At 38.1% G+C, this 27,235-nt stretch overlaps 1 protein-coding gene across 3 annotated transcripts; it reads left to right on the top strand.

Moving 5' to 3' along the window:
- On the top strand, positions 1-25,483 carry LOC149843516 (uncharacterized). 3 transcript variants are annotated; one of them, XM_089999885.1, is made up of 11 exons: positions 1-161; positions 4,758-4,940; positions 5,128-5,183; positions 8,034-8,099; positions 8,201-8,308; positions 12,567-12,633; positions 19,805-19,889; positions 21,451-21,611; positions 23,861-23,962; positions 24,315-24,531; positions 25,111-25,483. In XM_089999885.1, exons 1-11 carry the CDS (start codon positions 120-122, stop codon positions 25,239-25,241), a joined length of 1,218 nt encoding a protein of 405 aa, XP_089856011.1. In that variant the 5' UTR covers positions 1-119; the 3' UTR covers positions 25,242-25,483. The 3 variants fall into 3 exon arrangements, with proteins under 3 accessions (XP_089856011.1, XP_089856012.1, XP_089856013.1); XM_089999886.1 differs by having other exon boundaries at positions 25,114-25,483; XM_089999887.1 differs by lacking the exons at positions 1-161; positions 4,758-4,940; positions 5,128-5,183 and adding an exon at positions 7,409-7,537.
- Positions 25,484-27,235: the final 1,752 nt, after the last annotated feature.

The following is a 27,235-nucleotide window of genomic DNA, read 5'->3' on the forward strand; positions in this document are numbered from 1 at the left end:
ATGCTAGACAGGCGGAGTGTTTGGGCGGGGGGCGGGGAGAGAGAGAGAGAGAGAGTGAGGGGTGAAGAGAGAGAGAGAGAAGCGATCTACTGTTGCTTCTCTTTCTCTTCTTCTCGATCATGACGGGAGACGAGCCCTCTCCCACTCGATGGTCCTTCCAGGTAATCTCTCTCTCTCTCTTGCAATTCCCATTTTCTCTGAATTGAGTGGGATGAGATTGAACGCTTGGAGGTCGTAGTCTTAATTGTTCTCATTTCATGCGTTTTTGGTTCTTTCACGAAAGAAGCGAAATTGAAGCGTGGGGACTTTCTTCTTAACGCGATCAGAGAGTTTCTCTCTCACCATCTTGCGGTTTGCGATCAGAGAGTTTCTCTCTCACCATCTTGCGGTTTTTCTTAACTTCATTCGCATAATTGACTTATCTACTTTTAAATCTGGCTCTCAATCGGTTTACTTTTGGTGGGGGAATCGGGAATTGGGAAGTTATTGCATTCGACGTCAAGCAATTTGACCTCCATGACGATCGACTTATGCGTTGATCTTAGGGCGACTGCCGCAATGTGTCAAAAAGATCGGAGCATTGAATTTACTGGCACGATATCACATTGTTCTTTTATTGCGCGAGTTGGGTCGATCTGAAACCAATTGGTTCCTCCGTTTTTTGCATGTCCTGCATTTTAAGTCTGATTTTTTGTAGAAATTTATTTTAAATACAGATCTGGACTGCCTGGTTCGTTGTTTGATTCATCTTTTTGTTGTTTAAGTTCGATTGGTTGAAGTTGGTGGAATTCATACTTGAAACTAAGTGGGTTGCAACAAAAAGGGAAGACAAAGGAAGGAAACTGGTAGGAAGAAATTAAGGGTCGTGTGGCAAGTAATATAGTCAAAACCAGTGGATGCCTTGCGACTGAAACTGGAAAATAGCTGTGTAGACTGCTGAATGGCTAATTGGAAAAGTGAAGAATTTTGTTGGAAAAAATTAATGGAATGTTTCATGTAGAAACACTCAGGGGATCCGTAGAGACAGGTAAAGGGATGTTCTGAAGTAAAATAATGAAAGTTTTGATGTGGAAACTGGAAGGTGTCACAAAGACAGGCAAGGAGGATCTTCGATGTTGTCATTCAATGGAGGGCGAGAGAGAAACAGTGGACTTGCAAACATTGGTTGAAACAGAAGAATGAGATGGAAATGTGGTAGCTAAATCTAGATAATACAGATAAAAGAGCTTGTAGGATATGATTTTTTTGCTTGAAAAGAGCTATTATACAGTTCACATAAATGGTAGAGCCTTTGAACGTTACGTGTAAAGTAGAAATTCTTGGGAAGTCTGGGCTTGAAATGATCTTAATTGCTTATGATTGTTTTGAAATGATGCTAACTTTTGTGTAACATCAACATGGGTGCTTCAAAATGGTCAGTGCACCCATGTCAACATTGGTACTTCAGGGTGCTGGTGTTGGTAGCTTCCATGTATATATTATGTACTATACATGTTACAATACATATTCCTATATGTTTCTACATTTTTCTTCATTGTCACTTTGTGTGTATGTGCACGCGTGTGCCCCCATTCTTTTGAAAGCCTCATACAATCTGTAGTGTGTTTTACCACATAACTATACCCATGTCCATGTCAAGTAGTGTCAATTGCAGATGCATATTCCGTGCAATTACTGGTGACACTTTTGACTATAAGTGATTGTTGTCGATGTACAAGCTAACACGGTCAAACCATCACAAAGAAAGGAGTCTATAAAAATTCATTTTTGAAGGGTCTGGATGTAAGCCATGCTTTGTAAGGTTAACAAGCTCATTGAAGATAGAGGTTGCAGACAAACAGAACCAATCCATGCTTTGCATACATCATACCCGACAGACTTGCCTAGCCTCAGCCTAAGATTGACCTAGGATGTGGAGCACACAAGCCACAAGGGTGAAGATTAAGCAAAGATGTGTGTTAAGAAATGATTTTTTCTTGGAAGGTAAACAACTAGCTAGAGAGGTCAAGGAGTTGAACCCATAACTTCCTTATGAGAACCTAGCATTGAAGTCTTGGAGGACCGTGTAAGTTAAACATTTATCCATATGTTTTATATTAATCTACCCCTTCTACACAAGTCAAACTATAACCAAGCAAGGGCCAGGCTTGCTCAAGCCTTACTGGGTTAGGACCTATGTCGCACGGACTCGGCTAGGGAGGTGCCGCACCCGAGTCGACACGCCCCGACACGGGTGCGGCTTCGGACTCGGTCAACGAGTCGAGGCTGAGTCCGTCCACATTTTGGACTCGATCAACTTTGACCGAGTCCAAAAATGTCCATTTTTAAGACAAAAAACAAAAAAAAATCGTTTTTTATATATCTTTTTTTTTTAATATATAACCAGACTGTGCAATGCAGTTGCACAGTCACGGACTGTGCAACTGCAACTGCACACAGTCTGCACAGTCACAGACTGCATTGCACAGACTGTGTGCACAATCTGTGTGACTGTGCACAGTCTGCACAGTCACAGACTGTATTGCACAGTCTGTGCAACTATTAACGTATAAAGTTTAAACATTTGAATAATTGAATGTCAAAACTGAACAGATGTGAATGCTATAGTAAAGGGGTCATTTCAAAAATTGGACCAGTACAGTTTATGGACCATTTCACAAGGTCATAGTTTAAAGTTTTTTTTCCTTTAACCATGGCCCATAGATGTGTTTACCTTAATTTTAATTGTTTACTAGAATTATTGTTATATATATATATATATATATATATATATATATATATATATATATATATATATATATATATATATATATATATATATATATATATATATATAGCCGAGTCCCCGTGTCCAAAATTTTTGAAATTGCGCCGCACCCGCACCCGCACCCATGTGACATAGGTTAGGACATACTGGGATATCTATAAATTGGTTGTTTTAAAATCTTTGATGAACCATTTGAGAATAGATAACTACCAAAGGAGTTCAACAAAGTTACGCTTTGGGATTATTTTGAAGGAAGAAAGGCCATGCAGAACATATCCATGTTTAGACCGATGTTTAGTCACAGATATGGGTCTTGTGATAATATTGGATAATTTTTTCCGTTAGAGAATTTAAATATGTTTTTGTTGACAAAACTTGGTAAATTTTCAGAATAAGTCAAATAAAAAGTAATGGAGAAGTGAAAAAGATTTTGAGAAATGAAAATTTCAAGAATATTGTGATAGTACCATGATATTTATATAAATGAGATAGATTCAGTTTGTCTTTTCCCCCTTTAACTTATCATGGCATTTTTTTTAACAAATGTCATTAAAAGTGCAACTTCGAAAAACACTTATGTTTGTGCCCATGGACTGAGCTCACTCCTAGCCAGCTAGATAATTTTGAAAGCACTCAAAATGGCCTTTTCATCTTTAACTGCATCACTCTAGCTAGGGAAAAATTATCATGACTAGCTGTCCATTTTGCATATGAAACAATACAGCACATGAATCTCACAAATGGAAGTGGACACTGGAAGACAATTAACAACTTGGATTAGGGGCATCTTCTCTTCCCATGAAAGGGCCTGCATATTGTCAGGTTTTATGGCAAAGTGATTAGGAAAGGTGCTTGTGGGATTTGATTTTGTAGAATGTGGAGAGACCAAATAGCATCATTATTGAATTGTTTATAAGAGATGTGGTGCGTGTTATTAACGAGGGGCTGGGAGGGCATGATAAATCTGGCATTGTGGACACAATTGTGGAAGCATTATTCCAATTTAACAGGGTGTGATCAAAAGAGGCCCCAAATCCTGCAACATGATTGTTAAAATCTTTTCTTTATTGGCTGTAATCAATAGAAGGTTTTGACTGGGTTTTCTCTCTCTCTCTCTTCTGTTAATTAAGGTTTCATTTTCTTTTGAGAGGAAGAAGAAACCAAAAAAAATAATGTGCTGATGCATCAGGGTTATTCTGTAATGAAATAAGAAATTATAGTGCACAATACAAATAACCACCAAGGGTAATACAACAACAAAGTAGTGCACAATCACACGGTCACTAAGGGCAATACGCATAAGCCACTAAGGGCAAGAACAAGAACTCAAGAGTACACACACTCCAAGACACAAATGGGCTCAAGCACAATACAAAAATATTATTTTATTAACCTTAAAATGCTCAAGAGAAGCATACATGAGAGAGGGAGGAGAGCCCATATATATACAAGAAGAGGGAAAAGAAAACTCAACTAGCCGTTAGCCATGTCTAACGGCTAGTTGAACTGGCCATTAGGCATGGCTAATGGCTAGATTGACTAGCCGTTAGCTAGCCTAACATTTAGAACACAAAGGACTGAAATGCCCCTAATGGGCATTTCATATTACAAATAAATAAAAAAAATACAAAAAATGAAATACAAGAAATATATATATATATATATATATATATATATATATACACACAAACACAAAAAAAAAACTATATATTTTAACATATTCTGGTTCTTTTCAGCCTTTACTGGCAAGTATGAAGACTGAACATTGGCATTAAAAACCAGTTTCAGTTCCATCTAACCACCTTGCGTAGCCCACTGCATGTGATTACAGCATTTTAAAATTCAATTTCCTGTCCTGAGATTTATATCCTCTTTTGCATGCAGAGGCTAAACTATTATAGTCATTATAAAGAAAAGGATAATATGAGTCTACAAGCTTTTGCAGAATAAATGATTGAGTTTCCAAATCTGAAATCAACTCTCCGCTCAGGATTTCAAAGTTTTCTATGATGCAATGTTTGGCCGGAAGCGAGAAAAGGATTCACAAGGTCAGAAGGAAAGTCGAACAAATGGTGTGGCATCTGAGAATGGCTATGCAAATGTGGTAGCCCAAGAAAATGGGAATGTGAAGGATCCATCTGATATGGCCATATATGAACAGTTCCAAAGTCAGGTACAGGACATGCTACATGTATGAACAGCTAATGTTTCTCATAGTTGATTTTTTTCATGGTTGGAAAGATTACATTAAAGATAATCGATTGATGCTCTTGAAATGTAGCTGGAAAGCAAACTAACCAACTTTTCAAGAACAATCCAGTAGTCCTTTCTGACAGAGTACTGTTTCTGCAACATATCAGGAGAAGAAAAATGAGCAACTCCTTCATGGTGGTCTTCCAGGCAAAATAGAAAAACCGTAAGGCTTGCTTTTCCAATTGTGCAATTTAGAGCCCCTACAGCAAAATGAGTTCAAGTATTTGCACATGCTTGAATGCCTTATGTTGAGGATATCCATCAGTCATAATTTTGTTGGATCTTATCTGGACTTATTATTGTAAATCTTTTGTGGCTTTCGCAGCTCTTGATGTATGTTGTGGTGCTCATGTTCCAACTTGATTTAGTAATTTATCATGGAATATTGCATACAGTTTGAAGGAAATGTAAAGCCAATCATGCCTGTTTATTATGTATGTTTCACAACTAGATCTCATCATACTGCAAGAAATATGAAAATAAATGCTTCATTTCTTTTATTATGCATGCATATTAAGTTTCGAAGATTGTATTGTGGCTTGCTCAATTTCTTCACTTTGTTCTAGAACAGCTGCCACCTTGCAGCTAAGTTTTTATTTAAAATTCTTTGGTTTGATATTTCACTAACCTTAGAATATTAACTGTCAAGAATTGTTTTAGACATGATGTGTTTGTGAGTGAGTGGGTTAAGAACTTAAGCTTTATTTTGAACAAATAAAATTTAAACTGTTCTCCTTTTTCCCTTGTCAATCGACAGCCATTAGAATGCAGTTTTTAGCTTTTGGCGAATAAATAGTTACATTGTACTGCTTTATGTGTGGTGTCATGTATGTAGAAAGCAAAGGGGGTGGATAAAAGAAGAAACTTATATGAGAATATGTACTTCTTGGTGTTATTGTAGATACTAATACAATACCAAAGAGTATGTAACAAAAATAGTTGAGGATATAACACCTTTTTTTTAATAAGTTATGCTAGGTCGGTTTTGATACCAAAGGCTGTTGCTGCATCAAAAGTGATGCATTAACACCCTTTATGCCACTTTGGTATGCATAAAAATTGAGAAATTTGATGATGCCACCTGATGTCACCTAAGATGTGGTTTTTGATTTAACAAGGATCTCACAATATGAACCAGATCTGATGATGACAATAAGAAGAAAAGAAGGGTGAAAGACAAGAATAGAAGGTAAAGAAATAAAGTAAGCAAAGATCTAGCTCTGAATCTAACAATCTGGGGGAAAGTAGGCATAAAGGGGAAGAAAACACAAGATTAGGAAGGACACAGGAAGATGGGAAAGAATATAAACAAGAAATATCTTTAGACAAAGAAATTAGAGATCCACGTGAAAGGAATGCTTTGGCAGCTCTGACTCCATGTAGTTTTTGGTATCTTAGTTTAATAGCCGAAGAAGAAGAGGGAAATAATTAATTATTGTTCTAAGTTGAATTCCAAGATTTGGGTATAGGAATCTCACATTAATAAATAGGACAATTATTGTTTGGATGAATTGCTTTATTTTTGTTTAAGAAATATAAATGAAGATACCCAAGTTTTTGTGCATTAGGGGAGGTGTTCATTTTTATTAAATGTTTATGCTTTGTTAATAAATTGTACTATGATCATAAATGGACTAAATTTAGTTCAATAAATGGCCAAATATAGAAACAAACATGGGTTGACCCAAATCTTTTAGTTTAACTCTAAACCATTACAATGCATTTGTTGAGCCACATCCGACTCATAAGTCTATTGTAGATTATACGTAGATCTATTTAGATGTTTTGGCCCAGCCTTAACACATTTGGTTCTCAATTCAATTTAAAGTTTTAAACAGGATCCAGCAGAGCCCCTACATACGTATGAAGTCGTCCTATATGAGCCAAATCAGAGCAAATATTAACTACCTACTCTCAATTTGGATCTTCATGCTTCAGGCACATATTAGATTCAATGTCAATGGGTAGGAGCATTCATGGGGGATAGATGGAGCACCAGAAAAAGCATCACTTTGAATTCAATATCATTCAGTTGATCAAGATGAAGCACTGCTAGCATCGTTTGACCTCAATTAGATCCATCCTAGATGTAATGTATATACACCTAATGACATTTACATTGGGAAACTGTTTTAAATAATTAATCGTGTTGTGCTTATTGTTTATAACAATTTAAATAATTTTTCAATTATTTATGAAATGTAAGCACACATATCTTTAATGGAATCATTTTCTTAACTAGGCAACTTAAATTGGCTCAGATGAGTCTGAAGACCTGGAATAGTTAAAAGTTACTATGTCTGATGTTAGTTGCTGAGAGTAAAAATTGCTTTTGCATTCTCCAGTACCTGTTTCCTTCCACTTCCACCCACTTGCTTTATCCTAGTACATCCGTATGAGAAGTAAGGAGCATGTTATGTGTTATTATTTAGAACTTTCTTCCATGTTCAAGGACACTCATCAATTTCTTCGAGTTGTAAGAGAAAGTGGATTACATCTATATGAGGAAGCACAAAAGTAAGTGTTATATCTGGCATACCAGTAGTTGGTTTGAGTATTGTGTCAATCGCCAACCACCTTTGATTTTAATGGTTTTGATTGAAATAGCTAGCACAATTTATTTTATGTGGAGTTGTCTACTGTGATGGTGCTTGACAATATTATTAAGCTTTTATTGCATAATTTTCTGCCATGCCTTTACATATTGTCAATATATGCCATCTTTTGGATACCATGCTTATTCTTCTGCAATCTAGGTGTTATAATTTTGTTGCACATGATGGTGACTATTCTTTTGGGCGGGTGATTATGTGCCTTTAATTTTGATATTTTTCTATAACCTACATTTTGTAGAATTGATCAGTTGCCTACTTTCTTGTCATTTGGTTAGAGTGCTTAGTTTTACATGCTTCTAGTCTGGAAGTTTTCTCTTTTCAAATCTTCAGTATCCTTATAAATTTAGTTTCTTGTTTGCTGATGACATTTTGTTTTCTGTGATCTTTAATGTCTGTAGACCAAAATCGCTGCTTCCAGCTTATGAATCTGCTGAAATGCGTGCACTAGCTGAGAGTCTGACTAGGTAGTGTCGACAAAACTGTCACTTGGAGCAGCACCCAGTTTTATATTGCTGTAACCTTGTTTTATAAAATGTCGGTATATTTGTGTATTTTTCTTCCATAGGGATATCATCCGTGGAAGCCCAGATGTGAAGTGGGAGAGCATCAAAGGCTTAGAGACTGCAAAACATCTTCTCAAAGAAGCTGTAGTTATGCCTATAAAGTATCCCAAGTATGTTAATTGTTGATTGCACACATGCTTTGTGGTCAATTTTATCCAGGCCAAGTTTTGCAACAAGTATGATTTTATGATCAGTCTCTTTTTCTTCATGTATCTAAATTTTCAATTTCCCGTATTTAGAATGTGTATGTGTGCATATATATGTATACACATCAGTAATTGAGTACACTTTGTTCATTTTGTTGTGCTATCAAAACACCTTTACATGGTGTTTCTTGGTTGCTATTTATTTGTTGATGGGATATGCTTATTTTTTGTGACTACTTTTGTATTTGGTTCTTCAAGTTAGCTGTAGTTCATAGGAAGCTGCATCATTACCATCACAGTTAGAATAGATTGTGATAATTCTAACTATGTTCTCAGAGTTTGCTGTTGTTGTTCATGATTATAGTCCTTTTATGTGTTCTAACTGAATGCTTCTGCTAGTTTTTTCCTTAATACTAAATGGTTGCTGATCTGCATTGTTGGAAAACTCGTGACTCGGGCTCGGAACGGACCCCTACTGGGTTACCGAGTCAGCAGGTTGACTCGGTGACTCGGACGAGTCAGGACTCTATATTTTATAGTGTAAGCACATGAATAAGACATGAAAATAACTAAACTTCAAGCTAATATGTCAATAGCTAAGTTACAAAAACATATAATTATACATGATTCTTATTTTTTTTCACTGAACAATATTAGATTCTTCATAACAAGTGACTTTATATAAGAATTATACATTAAAATAATAAAATACATGATAAAAAAATTTATTTAATAGGTTGGATCTGCATTCCTGAATCGTGACCCAGTTGGGGTCCGATCTGGGTCGACTCGATTCCCACTCGCTGGGTTTGCCAAATATGCTGATCCGATCCATTTTTTTTATCTTTGGGTACTTTCAATGTGCATGGCTTGGTATTGTTAGTATTGAAAGTCAACTTATTTTTATTGGTTTATCTGTTATATGTTTAATGTGCTTATTGCCTTTATAGGTTTGATTCTGTATTCATCGTTTAATGATGTTGTACCCTTTATTATAAGAAGGGTTTGGGGCCGTAGGATGGAAAGCTCTCTAGGGAGAAGAAAGGGGGCATGAGTCTGTATGGTCCTGGGCTGTGTTTGTGTCTTGTGCTTGTACAATTATTTTTTCCTTTATGTTCTTGTCAGGGTACTGTCATCTCTAACTTATTCTATGGACCTAGCATTTGCACTTTGAAAGTTTTGCTTTTAATATTGTTGACTTTTACTTATTATGGATCTTTTTAGGTGGTTTTTGTTAGGGTGTTATCAAATATTTGGATATAATTTAGGTATTTATTTACTTACTGTGGGCTCTACCTGATAAGATACGTGTAATGTTTGTATAGTTTGTACATATCTATGTCACATAGGTGTGGGTGCAGGTGCGGCGATGCGGCACTTTAAAAAAACTTGGGTGCGGGGGTGCGGGAGGGTATATATATTATATAAATTTTAAGTTTTTAATAGTTAACAACAGTAACACTAGATTCTTGGCTAATTTAGATAATTTCCATTTTTTAAAATAAAATCTCTCAATCTCTCACTAATTACTTGCTTATCCATTCCTTCGTTTAGAATATCATGAGGATCAATACATGGTCATGTCGTAATGAGTTTTTTTTTCCTTGTATTTGTTCGTGTTTATAAAAGTAGAATGCATATCAGGTCCGAACGAACATCTGACGGGTTATCATAAGAAGTCCAATGGATGCCGTTCATCCATGCGATGAACGTTATCTGAAATGCCATGGTTGGCTCAGTGGTTTCAACGGTTCATTTTGGAAGCCATAGATGCTGTGCATCTAAGGCATCAACGGCCCTGAAAAAAAGTGCGACCAATCTACGAGCTGCTGAGTCCAACCACGGTGTTTTGGATGCCATCCATCGCATGGATGAATGGCATCCAAGTGACTTCTAACTAACAGGAACACAATATTTACCGGGGCTGTTTTGCAATTTCGAAGAGGCACGAAAAAATATCGAAAAAAATACAAACAAAAGAAAGAGAAGTATTATAGAGGGTTTAGTCGAGATTGAGTGGGAGAGAGAGGTACACAAAGGAGAAAGAGATTAAGAGAGAGAGAAGTATACAGAGGGTTTAGCCGAGAAGAGCGAGAGAGACGAGGGGAGAGAGATTGAGAGAGAGAGATTGAAGGAGAGATTGAGAGAGAGAGAATGGAGACATACCTGCCAGAATCGTCATGCCGGAATTTGGGTTGGAGACGGAGAAGAGGCGTCACCGCGTCGGGGTCGGGAGGAGAGGGCAAAAAGTTTTTGCTCCAATCCCCCTCCCAGTCCATTTCATCGGGCATTTTTTTTAAGTCCAAAAATTGAACATTTATGACCTTGGGTGCGTTGACCACACCCAGGGTCGGTTTGACCACACCGGGTGCTGCACCCGCATGCGCACCCATGTCGCGTCGATGCGGGTGCGGCACCTGGCTGGCCGAATCCCTGTGACATAGGTACATATCTAAGTATACCAAGGTGTACTTAGGTATTTCTCTTGTATTTCCTTTTTCCTTGTATTCAAAGTATACCAAAGTATACGTTTTGTGTATTTAGTTAGATATATTCTATGTGGTTTTAGGTTAAGTATACTCAATGTATACTTTTAAGGTAGGACAGGATAAGTATACTTGTAGGCTAGTTTTAGGATTCTTTTACTTTTATTTTCTATGTTTTATTTTTTGTATTTTTGGTAGCTAGTCCAACTAGCTACTAGCCATTAGGATGGTTTAACGTCTAGTCAATCAAACTAGTTGTTAGACCATATATATATATATATATATATATATATATATATATATATATATATAGAGAGAGAGAGAGAGAGAGAGAGAGAGAGAGAGAGAGAGAGAGAGAGAGAGAGAGAGAGAGAGGCATAAGCCTCATTGTGAGTGAGAGAGGATAGGTCTACATAGGGTTGCATGAGTGTTTTGCAGTGAGGATGCTTTATACATTTTTGTATATTTTTTATATTAATAAAATTATTTTATTTTATTTTATTTTATTTATTAGGGTTCTTGTGAATGTACATATGTTCATTATTTTTTATGTCTGTTTGTTGATTGAACACAAGAGTTAATGTGCCAATTTAGTGACAACCTGAGTAAAGATGGCCTGTGCATATGAAAAATTTGCATGTATATGCTGACATGTGTCCATGTTATGTAGATGAAAGCGATGTTTTTTTAATGCATTACTAGTTGGAATAGTTGTATGTTGTCAGAATTTGATGTAAGTCATGACTAGTCACATAGCCGTTCATTTAGTGTAAAGATGGCCTGTGCATATGAATAACTTGTATGAATATGCATCTATGTTGTGTTGATGAAGGAAATTATATTTTTTCTATGCAATAGTAGTTAGAATCGTTGTTTGTTATTGTTGGTATTTTATGTAAGGTATAAGTAGTCAAATAGCCCTTTATTTATATTGATGCACACATAAGCATGTGTGAAGCAGTGACACATAAGTTTACCTAAACACAATTACAGTTTTAATCTTATATATATCTAGATATATATACATACATATAGACACACACATTCATGCGCTTTTAGGAAATATATTTGCTCCAATCTTTTGTATGTACAATCTAGTTGGAATCTGATGATGCAAGTTGTTTCGACTCAGACATTGTGATCAATTTATTATGAATAGACTCTTGGGTCATGTTTTTCCAATGAAAAAATAAGTTTTTTAAGTCAACAAAATTTGAAGAATTTATGGCCATCAATTTTTAGATTACTGGAAAAACCTTCTCACATGTTAGAATCTGGTTATCCAAACATCGGTTCCCACAAAACGGACCATGTAGATCACATCTAGAGGGTCTGATTTACCAAAAATGTAACAGAAAGTAAAAAAAAAAGATTTTCTAAGTCATTTGTGCATACAAGTGATTGTAGCAAATATATTCCACACACACACACACACACACACACACACACGTGTATATCAATCAAAAACTCCCTTTGGAATTTCTTTGTTTTTTTAAACCTTGTGCTTTGAGCCTTTGACATTGCTTCTCCTGCTCTTGCTTCTGTTTACTTGGTTCTTTGTCCATGTTCTTTCTGTGCTTATATCTCTAACAGTTCAATTAACTAGTTGGCTGCAAAATTATGATTATGAAGTTGAAATGCTACTTAGATCTTAAATGAGTGTTCATTTTATGTGAGCTATGCTGATGCTTTCCACATGGTGGTTGAAATATGGTGCTGCTTATTGTGCTCGTCAGGTACTTCACTGGTCTTTTATCACCATGGAAAGGAATTTTGCTCTTTGGCCCTCCAGGAACTGGGAAGGTCTGTATTTTTTTGTTCATAACTGATATAATCTAATTACTTAAGTTCTATGCACAACCTTGTGTAGTTTATAGTTTATGTGCATTTTGCTTCATTTGTTCAACATCTGTATGGGATCGCACATGTTCAAGTGATGGATAGATACGACTCACTGGTCGATAATATAAGCCATATCAAAGCTCTCTGATATTAACATGTAGATTATGTTTGTAGAGGATAAAAGATGTATTATCGTTTAGGTTATGCTGTTATGCATAATATGATACTTGTGTATGATATTACAGTATCATGATTTTCAGTTATTTTTAACAGGATTCTATTATATACATAGTGAAATGCGTAGCTGCTTGATGAATAGGTGCTTGAACACCTACTTAATCGCGCTGACCGTCCATAAAAGACATCTTTTGACGCAAAAACGGGTAAAAATACCCTTTAGCGGTGCTTTTGAAGCGCCGCTGAAGGTAAAAGGGACACACACGGTATTACAAAATTGTAATGCTTTAATGCCGTGCACGTCCTTTTGACATTTAGCGACGCTTCAAAAACACCGCTAAAGGGTCTTTTTTGCTTGTTTTTGCATCAAAAGACATCTTTTAGAGTTTTTTTTCGCTGACCGTCCATCAAGAGCACGATGAACGGTCAGCACGTTCTTGATGGACAGTCAGTGCGATTAAGCATGGGTTCAGCACCTATGCATTAAACACCTACCTCTCTCTCTCTCTCTATATATATATATATAGAGAGAGAGAGAGAGAGAGAGAGAGAGAGAGAGTCCTCAGTAGGTATGAACCAGTTAAAATGCACCCTCACCTTTGACCAAGTGAACAACCTCTCTCTCACTCAATCCGGCCTGATAGATGTGTTCAGCATGGTTTATTTGCCAAGGAACACAACTTGGATCGTGTTTCTTTGAAGTAAAATCATGAATTTTTGAATCGTGAAACTTTGATACGTTGTGGACCACTGATTTTTGAAGCCCTTGAAAATCCTTCATACACATCACAATCACACGATCCAAAGTAGGACTATATAAATCACATATGTAGTACTTTTTGACCATTTGATCATTTGATTGAATGGTCGATTGGGTGCTGGCACTGCGTACCAGAACCTAGTGCACTTCTGTGGTTGGTTTGATGATTCAAGCACTTTATCCACAACATGGGGTAAAATGCACGATCACATTGATCAATGTATGAAGAAGAAGCCTTTTGAATTTTACTGAACCATGCTATTGTGCAGAATTTGGAGGATATCAATTAGGGAAGCCTCTTTTCTCCCCAACCAATTACCTTCATTCGTCATTCTTTGCCTGGTCACTAAAAGCCTCTGCGTTTGTAAAACCCTCGGGAAAAAAATTTCTTGGACCCGGGTCAGATTCAGATTTGGACCGACCCGGATCCAAAAGGAGACAGGCGGTCGGGCATCGCCTCACCGCCCACCGCCTGCGTGTTTTAAAGATAAAACACGCAGGGGGAGGGACAGTCCACGAGGCCCTCCCCCATGCATCGACCACCGCCCTCCACCTGGCAACGATCGCCGCTCCCCCTCTCCTCTATTTTTCGGCAGCATCGCCGGCCAACCCCTCTCATTTCCCCGTTCTCTCTCACCCTCCCCGAGTTCTCTCTCTCGGGCTCTCTCTACTGTCGGTGAACACCACCCTCGGCGACCCCGACTCACCGGAGCCCCTTGGTTCGAGCTTTAACCCCCGAATCCTCCCCCTTTTTCCGTTGCCTTGCTTCCCGGCGACCATCACCCGACGCCGGCGACTCCCCTCAGGTAACTCTCTCTCCCTCACTTCTTCGTTTGTGCAGGGAGGGACTGAGACACCTCCCTGCCTCCCTCAATTGCAAGGGAGGGGCAAAGCCCCCTCGCTGCCTTAAATCGCAGGGGAGGGGCAGAGCCCCTCACTGCGATGTGTTTTGCGAGGGAGGGGCCCAACCCCCTCCCGATGCCTCTGTTTGCAGGGGAGGGGTCGAGCCCCCTCCCTGCGTCTCCTTTTGATAGGGGAGGGACCGAGCCCTCCCTGTGCTTCCTGCGGCCAAGGGAGGGGTCGAACCCCCTTCCTGCACCACCTTTAGCAGGGGAGGGGCCCAGCCTCCTCCCTGCTCCCTTTGACGACAGGGAATGGCCGTTTGACAGGGGCTTTAGCCCCTGCCACTTTGCCGACAGGTCGGCAGGCGTAAAACCCCTACCGCCTGTGAGAAGGGTCTTGGCAGGGGGGTTTGGGGCCCTTGCCTACCCTTTTGTTTTCACCAGGGAGGGTCGAGACCCCTCCCTGTCTCTTCTTTTTCACAGGGAGGGTCGAGCCCTCCCTGTCTCCTTTATGATTGCGCAGGGGAGGGTTCGACCCTCCTTGCCTCTGTTTGTTTCGGGGAGAGGCTCGAGCCCTCCCTGCCTTCGAGCTACACAGGGGGAGGGGTCGAGCCCCTCGCTTATTTTTCTTTGCGTAGGGAAGGGGGGGGGGTCGGCTCCCTCCCTGCTTCCCTATTTCGCTCGGGAGGGGCCGAGACCCCTTTCCTCCCTTGGTTTGGGCAGGGGAGGGACTAAACCCCCTCCCTACACCCTCTTCTTTAGGGCAGGGGCATCACCCCTACCATCGCCTGTTTTCGGCAGGCAGGAGAGAAGCTCCTTGCCTCTGTACTTTTCGACAGGCAAGGGCGAAGCCGTTGCCTCTCTCCTTGCCTTCGTTAGACAGGGGCGCAACCCTTGCCTCTGTCCGAACAATCGGTAGGCAAAGGTGCAACACCCTGCCTCTCTGTTCTTGTTGACAGCGGGTCAGCAGGGGCTCACAACCCCTACCCGTGCTTCTTTCGCGTTCAGCAGGTTCGCAGGGGCACACTGCCCCTGCCTCTGCTTCTTTCACGTCAGGACAACGGCAACGCCCCTGTCCTCTCTACCTTTTTGATTGAGATAGCATGTTGACTATCGCTTTTGCAGCTCGTACGACGGATGCCGTTTGCGCCCCGCAACCCGACCCGTTAATCGCTTACACCCGAAGGCGCCAACAAGCTTGCAACTCTCCAAGGTAGGGGAAGATTGCACGGAGGACTTGGACAATTGAATTGAGTTCAATTAACTAAAAAGGATAAATAAATAAATATATATGCATATATATATTTATACGAGTACGCATTTAACTTAAGGACGCAGTTTCGAGATCCTTGTCCTTTACTTTATGTCATGTCTTTACTTTGCCTTCGCGCTTTACGCCTAGGCTCTTGCTTTTGCAAATGTTTCATTACTGCCTTGCCATTGCAGATGACGCTCAGGTTTTCGCTTATTGCAGGTGCTATAAAGGCATCCTCGTGGAGGATGCAAGAGGCATTTACCACTCTCCTTCTTGCGACATGAGTTGAGTCGGGAGCTTAACGATACATCATCGTCTAAGGAGAGAGATCCCTAGCAGGGATCCTGGCTTTTCTAGTGAGCAGTCCTGCAAGGTAGACTTGAGAATTTAGGGAGCTACACAAAAGCATCAAAAACTGCCCAAATCGAAGTATTTGAAAGGATGTGATTGGCTGGTTCTGTTCGTCTATTCGACATATCTCGGGTAACCCCGAATTGGGGCTTGAGCGAACTTCTTAGCGGGGGTTCTGTTGAGAAACCTGTATCCCGTCTATCGAGGCTGATATCGAGTCATGCGAGGCATGTATACCCCGATAGCGGATGAGATTTTAGAAAATCGCATACCAAATGTTGGCACAAGCTATTGGGTGTTTCAAAAGATAAATAATGTCAAAAGTAAAGTTTAAGAAACATTACATCTTTGTGAAACATTTTTGTTGAGGCTCCTATTGAGGAACTATACCCCTTTCATCCTAGAGTACTTGTAGTCGTGCACTACACGCTAGTACTGTGATGATCGGATGAGACGGTCGTGCGACCTCGAATAGTGTTGAATGCACAATGCTGTAAACACATAAAAATGGGATCGCTTTCACAGGTAAGGTGCTCATTTGGTCAAAAGACCAGAGCATATAGAATGAGTCGTCAGCTAATTTATCCCTGACACACTCATTCGTTTTTTGTAGTATCTCAAGGGAGAGGACAGAGCGGTACAAACTCCAATGGACATGTTGTTAACAACCACCCTACGGGCAAAAATCCGGCCTCCCTAGTCATTGGAGTTAGGAGAAGGGACTACCAGACATTATCTTAGGTGGTAGATCCCATGGACTTCTGTAGAAGTTGGATGCATCCGTTGCCAAGTACCTGCCTTTGGGGAATCCTCTCTCGGCTAAAGTCGTCCCCTTAGGAGCGGACTCAACTAGCTATTCGGGTTATTGAAAATACATAAAATAACGGACGCCCGAACTAGTCTCAGTTGTTTCTACGATTTGTCTGCGTGTACCCGCAAGCCAGTAATATCGAAACATAAGTTTGTTCACATTGGTTGATGGGTCATAAGACTTTCGTGTGTTTTGGATACGTATTTTTTGTCAAGTAAAAGCTTATTGATGAAATTACGTATGTTGAAGTTTAGTTGATTCATAAAATATATTATGTACGTGTTCTCATATGTATAGAACTCATGCTTTGATTTCGCATGCTTTGATGTCCTATTTGAATTGCAATGTTCCTTGTGACAATGATACGATGCGTAGTATAATATGCTTTTGTATGATGTGATTGAAATGCCACGTGATAAGAAATGTTGAAAGCATGCGATAAATGTTCATCGTTCATGGAACCTTATTGGATGAATGTGTGATCTTATGTTTTGATTTACCATGTAAAGTGATACGATGCATATTGCTGGTATACATGCTTGTGCCCATATTGGTGGTTACTGACCCCAAGAGCGGTCAATTGTTCGTAGCAGTCGATTGTATTGATGCATGTATCACTGAGTATGGTATCTGTTGAGGACTTGATCTCCAAAAGATTATCTGCGAGGGTGTGTATGATCAAGATCAGGTGACCCGGCTAGTGCGGTAGAATCTCTGTGAAAATGTACACTGTCCAAGAGCGGGTAGCCGTAAAGACGGTGAACTCCTGTGAGGAAGTGTATTGTCCAAAACCAGGTATACAATCTAGGGCGGTAATTCCTTGTGAGGTTGTACATTTCTCAAACCTGGTGATCCAGCGTTGATCTTGTTAATTATAATAGTGGCTATCGACCCTGAGAGCGGTCATTTCTATTGATGCGTGTATCATAATATTTTTTATTGGATATGACATTTGTTGAGGACCGGGTTCCCAAAGGATTCTCTATAAGGGTATGTATGATCAAGATCTGGTAATCGGCTAGAGTGGTAGATTCTCTGTGAAGATGTACACTGTCTAAGAGCGGGTAGCCACAAGGACGGTGAACTCCTGTGAGGAAGTGTATTGTCCAAGACCAGGTATACCATCTAGAGCGGTAATTCCTTGTGAGGTTGTACATTTCTCAGACGTAGCGATCCGACTTGGAACTTGTGATTTTTGATTACCATAAAAGGTTATGGTAAACTGTGATGATCTTGTGAGATTGATTGAAATAACCAGTTATAAATCTATAGATTTGGCTTTCTGTTTTAGCATGATTTCATGCAGGACCCAGATGTGAGAATCAGATCTTTATTGATTTTAGATCATAATCATGTTTTGGACCTTCTATAGAAGGGTGGGCTTTTCTGAGAAAGTATGACGCCTTAAGTGAGTCATGACAGGTGACAGTTGACCGCGTAAGGCCTTGAGAGATGCGAATAAATTAAAGTTGTTTAGGACAAAGAGTTTGTTAGAAGTGGTGAGAGCCTCAAACGATGACCTGATAATGATTAAATAGAGAGACCTCGTTCAAGGAACGAAAACAAGCTAGAACAATGTCTCATTGTGTCTCTTCATCCGTGTCGAATCAAGTAGAAGATAACATTTCTTATAGTCTTTTGCTAAACCCTTTTTTATGGCTCTGTATAAACTCTTGCGAAGATAAAAGTTTAATAACGCATACGTTTTGTTCAATCGAGCTTTGAACTGCTTACTTGCTTTGAAGTGCTTACCTGTTTAACTGCTGATCTGCTTAGCATGCTGAATTAAATGCTCTTAATTCAGTTTCCTGTAGTCTCTCTTGTGCACCTACTCGTTTTTTGCGAAACTAATCCATTCTATGGGTATAGGTGATGATTAGGTACACCATGGGCGATTGCAAGATAACTTCAAGATTTCTTTTTTTCTGCTCTTAGTTCGCGTCCTGGACATTTTTTTGGTTTTGTCACGGGTTTTCCTTTGGATATCCGAATTTTGTACTTTTTGGTTCTTTTAGCTAACGTGCTCAAAGTTGTCAGCTTGCCTTTCTAAATTCAACAAAAGAATTATCTTCCGCTGATTACATAAACAAACTTTGAAAGGAAAGAAATTTTCTTCTAGTCTCTTGCTTGTTTTCTAAAAGGTTCGCAAGTTTGAAAATTTGGGGCGTTACGACGTTAAGATAAAAACAAGAACATCCTTTGAAGAGTGCTTATGTTTAGGTGTGCAACAAACCTTGAAACAAAATCCCATGGTTAACATCTTATGAGTTATGACTAACGAGCTTACCATCAGATTTCAAGCACATAACGAACAAATATCATTTGTTTAATTTATTGCCACATTCGTTTCAGGCTATCTAGCAAGTGCAATCTAGGTATTATCATGTGAGTTTCATTTAGTTTCTTATGGACTTCAGCTTTGATTCATGAGTTGGTCTGAGGGTGGCAGCGGTTTCTACTACTTTTGACCGTGCTTTAACTTTTATCCTAAAATATTTGATGACAAAGCTCCTGGAGAGCATGGAATTGATGAGTAGCTGTTGCATCCTTGAGTGTAAGGACCAGTCAAGCTTGCAGCATGAACCAGTTGAGTTGACTTCCCAGGTTATTGCTAGGTTGAAATGGAAAGAACCTACTTTTTAATTGACAATGCCTGGTCGAATCTTTAAACGTGTGCTAAACAGTAAATTAAATCTATTTGAGGCTTTGAAAGGGGTGGCTATTGATAATGCATTGACACATCTGTCATGATTAAGAGCTTTTAATTTTTCACTTTCCATCATGGCTTTTTAATTCTGTTACATTGGATACAAGATAATCCTTTCCTATGAGATTCCTGTAATTTTGTCCTCCAAATGTTACTCGCTATGTGAATTTTATTTTAAATTTTCTATACAGTTTTTTTTTGGAGCTGAGTGAGGGTCTTTCTCTTGCAGACGATGCTTGCAAAGGCGGTTGCAACTGAGTGCAAAACTACATTTTTCAACATATCTGCATCATCTGTTGTTAGCAAATGGCGTGGTATGAAACAAACTTTGTATATATTCTGGCTTTTTCTATTCTTCAGAACATTATGTATCATCAATTTAAATGTTTTATCATGTGTACCTGGTAGAGCCAATGTAGCCAAAGGGGATTTTTTTTATCTATGCTTCTGAGAGAATTGATTAACTAATTATTGTATCTTGTTCAATAAAGAAGTCATTCCTTGGCATTTTTCATTAGAACTTGTTGCAAAGTACATATGATGAATTACTAGGTAATTAGGCATAAAATTAAGAGTATTAGTATGATAAGTACAAAACAAATGGCATTCCAGCCTCCATTATGATAGTGGATCTTGAAAGGTTAAGAATTTTCTATCAAATTGGACCAAGTATTGGTGGTTACATAGGTTGAAGACTGTCACTTAAGTGCGGATGCGGGTGTGGGTGCAAAGGGTTACATGACAATTTCAAAAACTTGGGTGCGAGGATGCTAGGGAAGGATGTAGCTACATACACCCTTTAGGGAGAACACCTCAACAAATGCTTCTGCCCAAAAAATGACCCTTTGGCAGCGATTAGTGACTGCCGATAAAATCCCTTTGGGCGGATGAGTGGTGCGCGTCTGGCCATTTGTCCACCTTTTACCATTCACAGTTTCTTCATTCTCTCTCTCTCTATATATATATATGTAGGGTTAAATTTTGGTACAGTTGATTCTATGTACAAGCCTCTTATCAAACTGCTTTTTTTTTGTCAAAATGACCCATAGATGTGTTCTACATTCTGTTTTTAGCAGGAACTGGTTTTTGAATTGTTGGAATCTGATCCCGGTGATGCAAAAATCAATGGTTGTAAATGCACCATTTTTTTCTGACAAAAAAAGGTTATTCCATAGAAGGAGCATGAACCAAAGGTCAATTCCCACTAAATCGACCATGCTGAATATATCTCTGAGGTTAGATTGGGTTAGAACGACTTGTATTTTGAGATTCCAACTAGGTTGTATTTACAATCAACTCTCTGTGTGTATTAGTAATGATACAGTGCTCCTGGTCGCAACTACTCCCTTTTTATAGCCATTGGATCTTTTGAGGTCCAACAGCTGTGATAAATCTTAAATATGCATGCTTTCCAAATTCCTACTAAAATGGAAACTGCTGGGGCCTATTTCAAGGCTGAGAATTTAAGAAGAAAGATTGACTCTCTCTCTCTCACACATGCATACGTGGATGGACATGGATGATGTCATGCTCACACATGCATTCATCTCATATATATATATATATCAAACTTAGTTGCAGTTTAGGTCCAATCAATAGGACCCAGGTTTGAACTCCATTAGAGTTGGCTCAGACCTAGGTCTGAGTTACTCTGAATGAGACCAGGGTGTAGACCCAAGTCTGATTTAGGTGTAATTAGATCTAACACCTGCACAGGGCCAGTTATTAAGAAGGATCAAAAGAGAGAGAGAGAGAGAGAGAGAGAGAGAGAGAGAGAGAGAGAGAGAGAGAGAGAGAGAGAGAGAGAGAGAGATTAAATGATTTGTGTTTTGGTTGCTGCAATGTTTTCACGTGTTCCTTTTTGAAAATGTGCAGGTGATTCAGAGAAGTTGATAAAAGTTCTATTTGAACTTGCAAGGCACCATGCACCATCCACAATATTTCTTGACGAAATTGATGCTATAATTAGTCAGCGCGGGGATGGACGTAGTGAACATGAGGCTAGTCGGAGGCTCAAGACAGAACTGCTTGTACAGGTTTTGTATTGTTCATTTCACACGGGTGTGATGCTAACATCATTTGAAGCATGGGGATGCAATTGTCTTGATTATCAAGTTCTTTTTGTTGAGAAATACTTCTTGGATGAATTTATGTTTAATTGGTTGACTACAACTTTCTGAAGATAACTTAGTATTTAGCTCCTACCTTCTTTTAGATGTTTTTGTGTCACAAAAATGTGAAGGGACTTGCCTTTGCTTCTTTACCTCTACCATTGATGGATTTGGCAGAAAGGATTTTAACATGAAGGATCAATAAGTACTGAGAATGTAGCATAAATTACCAATAGAAATAAAAGTCATTGAAGTTTATATATATAGTCATTAGAATACGAGAACTACTGTGTAAACCACGATTTTCGTGGATTTTTTGTTCTTTACTCTTTAAGTCTAACCATACAGATGTGATCTACGTGCTTGGTTTCTCTGTCACATGGATACTCCACTTTGACTCCTGTTCGGTATACTATCCCCTTGTATACTAGTTTCACTGAAAACTTGATAAAAATGGTCATATTCCTGTACAGGTTTTATATGGACCAGCTCTTGAATCATCTGATTCTGATGCATAAACAAGCTTTTTTAAGGCTTTAAAATCAATGGCTTATAATCATCATAAATATTCAAGTGTCCAAAATTGTATTTTTTCATCATGGTTGGCATTCTCAAGGCTCGGTATCGGATCGGCCACATACAACTCAGTGACTCGGGCGAGTCAACTCGGTAACTCATGCGTCAAGAATTTTTATTTAATTTATTAAAATAAATAATAATATGTAATTTATGATACAAAAATGAAAAAATAACATATTAGGTGTGATTTATTATATATAGTAATAAACATAACTTCAAAAAATTATATATATATTAACTACATTTTTAAAATATTTAAAAATGGCATTTTCACTATTTGAAATTGAAAATTAGTGTGTTTTTTTGCAAAACATCATAATGTACTTGATAAAACGTAAATATCACATTGTAATCATGATATTTTATATTTTAAACATAAAATTTTCAGAAAATATAGATAATTGCATGAAAATTAATTAGACACATTAAAATAGCGTGTTTGGTAAAATGTCTATTTATTATCATTATTTTAGTATTAAATATTATCATTTGATTCTCTCTCTCTTTTGAATGCTAATAAATTCTCATCCACCGAGTACCAACACCAAATGAAACATACCAAAACCTCTTTAATTCTTTGGAAAATTGAAAGTTTTTATTACTTTGGAAATGTTTTGAATTTTCAAATTAATGTAGCTTCTAATTGTCATCCAACGAGTTCTCTCTTGAAGAAGCTCTCTCTCTCTCTCTCTCTCTCTCTATTTTTAAATATAGCATTGGAAAATTGAAAGCTTTTAATGCTTTTAGTTAATGTTTTGAATTTTTAGCAAAACATGTTTAATGCTTTTACCAAAACATGCTTTTACTTAATGATGTTTCATTCACATGGTACCTAAGACTCGCCAAGTCAATGATAAACTCAGCCGAGTCTTAGCTGAATCAGCCGAGTCAAAATATGACTCGGCCGAGTTTGGTCCTAACCGAGTTATACTACTTTTTTAACTTGGTTAGATCCCGATCCAAGACAATTCGGGTGAGTCACGAGTTGACTCGCCGAGTTTGCCAACCATGTTTTTCATCCAAAATACATGATCCAACAGTTGATTGCTGGCAAATTCACCATGCTGAACACTTCCACATAGTTGGATTTGCAAAAAAGTGTTGGAAATGCCCAGTTCACACGGTAGTTCTCATATTCTAGTGGCTATTATATATATAGCTCCTAAACATCCTAAACACTTTAGAAAAACATAGTTACAAGTATTTTTTACTTGATCTAGACCTGTAGATGTGTTTATTGACTTACATTTCCTTTATATCAAAACAACTTGAGCAGAAAATTTGCTTTTTCATCATCAAGTTTTAGTAAGATGGGAACCATTGATTTTTGTTCATTCTAAAAACACTTCTAAACATGAAAAGTACATCATTTAAGGCATGTTTTTACCAAGTTACATAGAATAGATCTGTAAGTTCAAATGAAGCAAGGACTTGTGCATATGCCTTCTTAAGCTTGTTTAGGATGATTTAGGAAATAAGACTGTTTGCTCAGTGAAATCCATAAACATTCCATAGGTTCTTTGAAAATGAGATGGCAAGGTGTTTCTTTTGTAAACTGTGATTTTCTAACAATCAATTGATTGTTTGAATTACAGATGGATGGTTTGACAAGAACAAATGAGCTTGTTTTTGTTTTGGCTGCAACAAACTTGCCATGGGAATTGGATGCTGCCATGCTTCGACGCCTTGAAAAACGTGTATCCTTTTTCAATTTCCCCACTTCCTTCCCCATAGTGAACCAGATTATGATGCAGAAAATTTGCTGTAATGGGAATACAGATGTATGGACATGGTTATTTTGGTTGATTTTGTGTAGTAATTTGACCAAATACTGTGTGGCATTTACTTGTGAGGAAAGTTCCGAGTGCTCATGGAAAAACTCAATTAATATGAACAGGGAAAATTCTCCAATGTCCATGGTTCAGAAAGAATGTGGCTACAACATTTTTAAAATCCATAAATGACAGCTCGCCTTCTAGAGAATACTGTAAAATCTTAACCAGTACATGATTTAAGTTGATGTGAATTGCCTTGACTCTTCCTGTGAAGATTCTTGTTCCTCTTCCTGAACCTGAAGCAAGAAGAGCTATGTTTGAAGAACTCCTGCCATCTGCTGGTGACGATGAACTTCCGTATGATTTTCTGGTAGAGAAGACAGAAGGTTATTCTGGATCAGACATCCGTCTGGTTTGCAAGGAGGCTGCTATGCAACCACTCAGGCGCGTAATGGCACTTCTGGAAGAGAAAGGCGATATATTTGGGGAAGGTATGATTCTCTTAAATCCATGTATTGTAACACCTGTTAGTCTATAAAACCTAAAATCAAAAGGCTATCTATTTTTTCTTAAATTTTAGAGAAGGGATTTTTTGAATTAAGTTGCACATTTCTGTAATAGTTTTAGATCTATTAGAAACAATAATGTATTACTATTAAAAAAGAAAAGAATAGGAAAGAAAAGCCTGAAATTGTTCCTTAAAACATTGTTCTCAATTTGTCTTTTTTTTTTATTTATAAAAACCACAAACCAAAAATCTTTTATATAGGTAATAAATTATTGTAACAACTTGTAGCTCTTTAAATAAGAGGATCCCCCGGTATGCTTATGAAGAAAAAGACCTCTTTACACGTAAGCTTATTGAAGATGATAAGTCATATCTGAAGTAAAACTCTTTTTTTTTTCATTGCAACCTCTTAGTCTTAGATTTGAATTTGCAAAATAGGATTTGAAGATTGTGTTTTACTACATTATGATCCTTGAATTTGGAAAATAGGATTTGCCACAAAAGGCAACTTTGTCTGAATTTTGTCAATAGATCTAAACTGACCATCATGTTCATGGTTTAGCAGATCCAGAAGTCGGTCCTGTAATTCAAGGCGATGCCGAACTGGCCTTGAGGAATACCAGACCATCAGCTCATCTCCATGCACATCGTTATGAAAAGTTCAATAACGATTATGGGAGCCAAGTTCTCTAATCTTATTTAATTAAAATTTCTTCTATATTCTTTCTTCAATTAGGATTATTGTATCTAGCTCTTTCTTCAATAACGATTATTGTATCTAGCTCTTTCTCCAACTTTTCTGCTTTACTTGAGACAAAAATCTTTTGTATGTTTTCTTTTTTTGAAGCAGAGGAACGTACTGCTTGGGACAGTCATTCGTGAGTATGTAGTGTTTTTTTTCTTTTCATTTCTATGAGATGGTCTTTTTAGAATCACTGACTAGGTGTACATGGTTGACCTCTGGCTGTGATCATTATTGGTTGCGTGTATCCATAGCACCACTTGGTTGCATCAGATTGCTCCTCAGAGGTTGTTTGGGAGAATGAAAACTGTAGCTTGTATCGTAGTTACCGAGATACGAAATGGATAGATGCATGAAGTAGAAATGGGGAAGCGAGTGTTAAATAGTATGAAACGTGAAATGAAATTCGTTTTAAAAGCTATTGTGGAAGCATATGAAAAGCTAAAAAGAAAACATGCAAGAAATGAGAGTGAAGCAAGTGAAAAATGAGGGAGAAGTGAAAAGTAATAAATATTAACATGAAAAATACAAAAACGTGGGAGAAATGGGGAAGAAGCGGGTGGGAAGCTAGAGAGAAACAATTTGAGGAGCTTCAAATGAGAAGAGAGTTTCCCCCACGCTTCCCTCTCATTGGAGAAAGCATGGCCATCCTCGTTTCAGAAGCGTGCTTCCCCAACAAAGAGGTTCTTTGGGTAACTATGGCTTACGTAGTAATTGTTTGGTTAGAATATACTCGTGAACGTCTATTAAGGGCCTGTTTGGAATCTCGGCACTGGGATGGGTGTTTATGCATTTTGGATAGGAAGTGAGGCCCTTTCTCCTTTGTATTTACGATTTGGCAAATGCATAAACTCTGTAAACGCCCGTCCCAGCTACAGATTCCAAACAGGCCCTAAATGAAATTAGAAATTCAATTATTTGCAAGAAAAAGCTTAATATTTTTTTAACCATTGATTACATTTTATTCGTTTATTATACTCTATTATAATTCCAAGAATCAGAGGCGACCTATTGATCTGTCAGTACTGTCTGGAACCGAGTGCTTATGAAAATAAACTAGGCCAATTCTTACTCCAACTGGGTCAGGTTGATTGATTTGCAGTTTCTCACTGAAAAAGGTGGCTACCCCACTTTTCTAAATTTAGCGTTAAGAAACCACCCCTATGGTTTGGACATCTAATTTGCTCAATTTGAAGTTACAGATGTATTCTTTATAATAGATTGGGGAAAAACAGGTATTAAAATAGACATTTTTCTTATTCACTAGTGTTTTCATATAGTTCAAAATCAACAAAAATGAACTGTTAATACCGTACTAAAACTTTGTTAAAAGATCCACATTTTCCTTTAAATTATCTTGATCTCAATTGACCCTCTAACCTCATTGAGTGAGGTCTCGAATCCCTGATAAGGAGTGGTAAATCACTACCTTAAGCTGTCCCTCATCATCATCACTTGAGTCTTGGGACCCTTGTGGATTGGTACATTCATACAGTCTCGTTACAATTGTAAGAGCAGTACCAAATTGAGGCAAACTCTAAATATTGGACATGACTTCAAAATAAGGACAACTAGAATCACCAGTCTAAACGATCATTCAGTAATAAAGGAAGTAGAAATGAAGAGACAACGAGCCTAATAGCAGGCAACCTTGAAAGAGTATGTAATAGCTCACTGATAGAGTGCTATTGCACCAAAGATGAATGGAGCTAAGCGATCTGTAAGCCTATGCTCACAGAAATTGTATGCCAGAGACTATGACCCATAGTTGGCAAACTCAACGAGTCAACTCGTTACTTGCCGAAGTGACTCAGATATGTTTGGGTTAAAAAAATTGTATCTTTATTTGGATCAAAATTGACCGGGTCACATTTTTACTTGGCCGAGTTTATCATTGACCCGATTGAGTCTTAGCTAACATGTTGAAACTTAAAGGTTTTGCTAA

The sequence above is a fragment of the Nuphar pumila genome, chromosome 3 (genome assembly GCF_984573655.1).
Source record: "Nuphar pumila chromosome 3, dmNupPumi1.hap1.1, whole genome shotgun sequence".
NCBI lineage: Eukaryota > Viridiplantae > Streptophyta > Magnoliopsida > Nymphaeales > Nymphaeaceae > Nuphar > Nuphar pumila.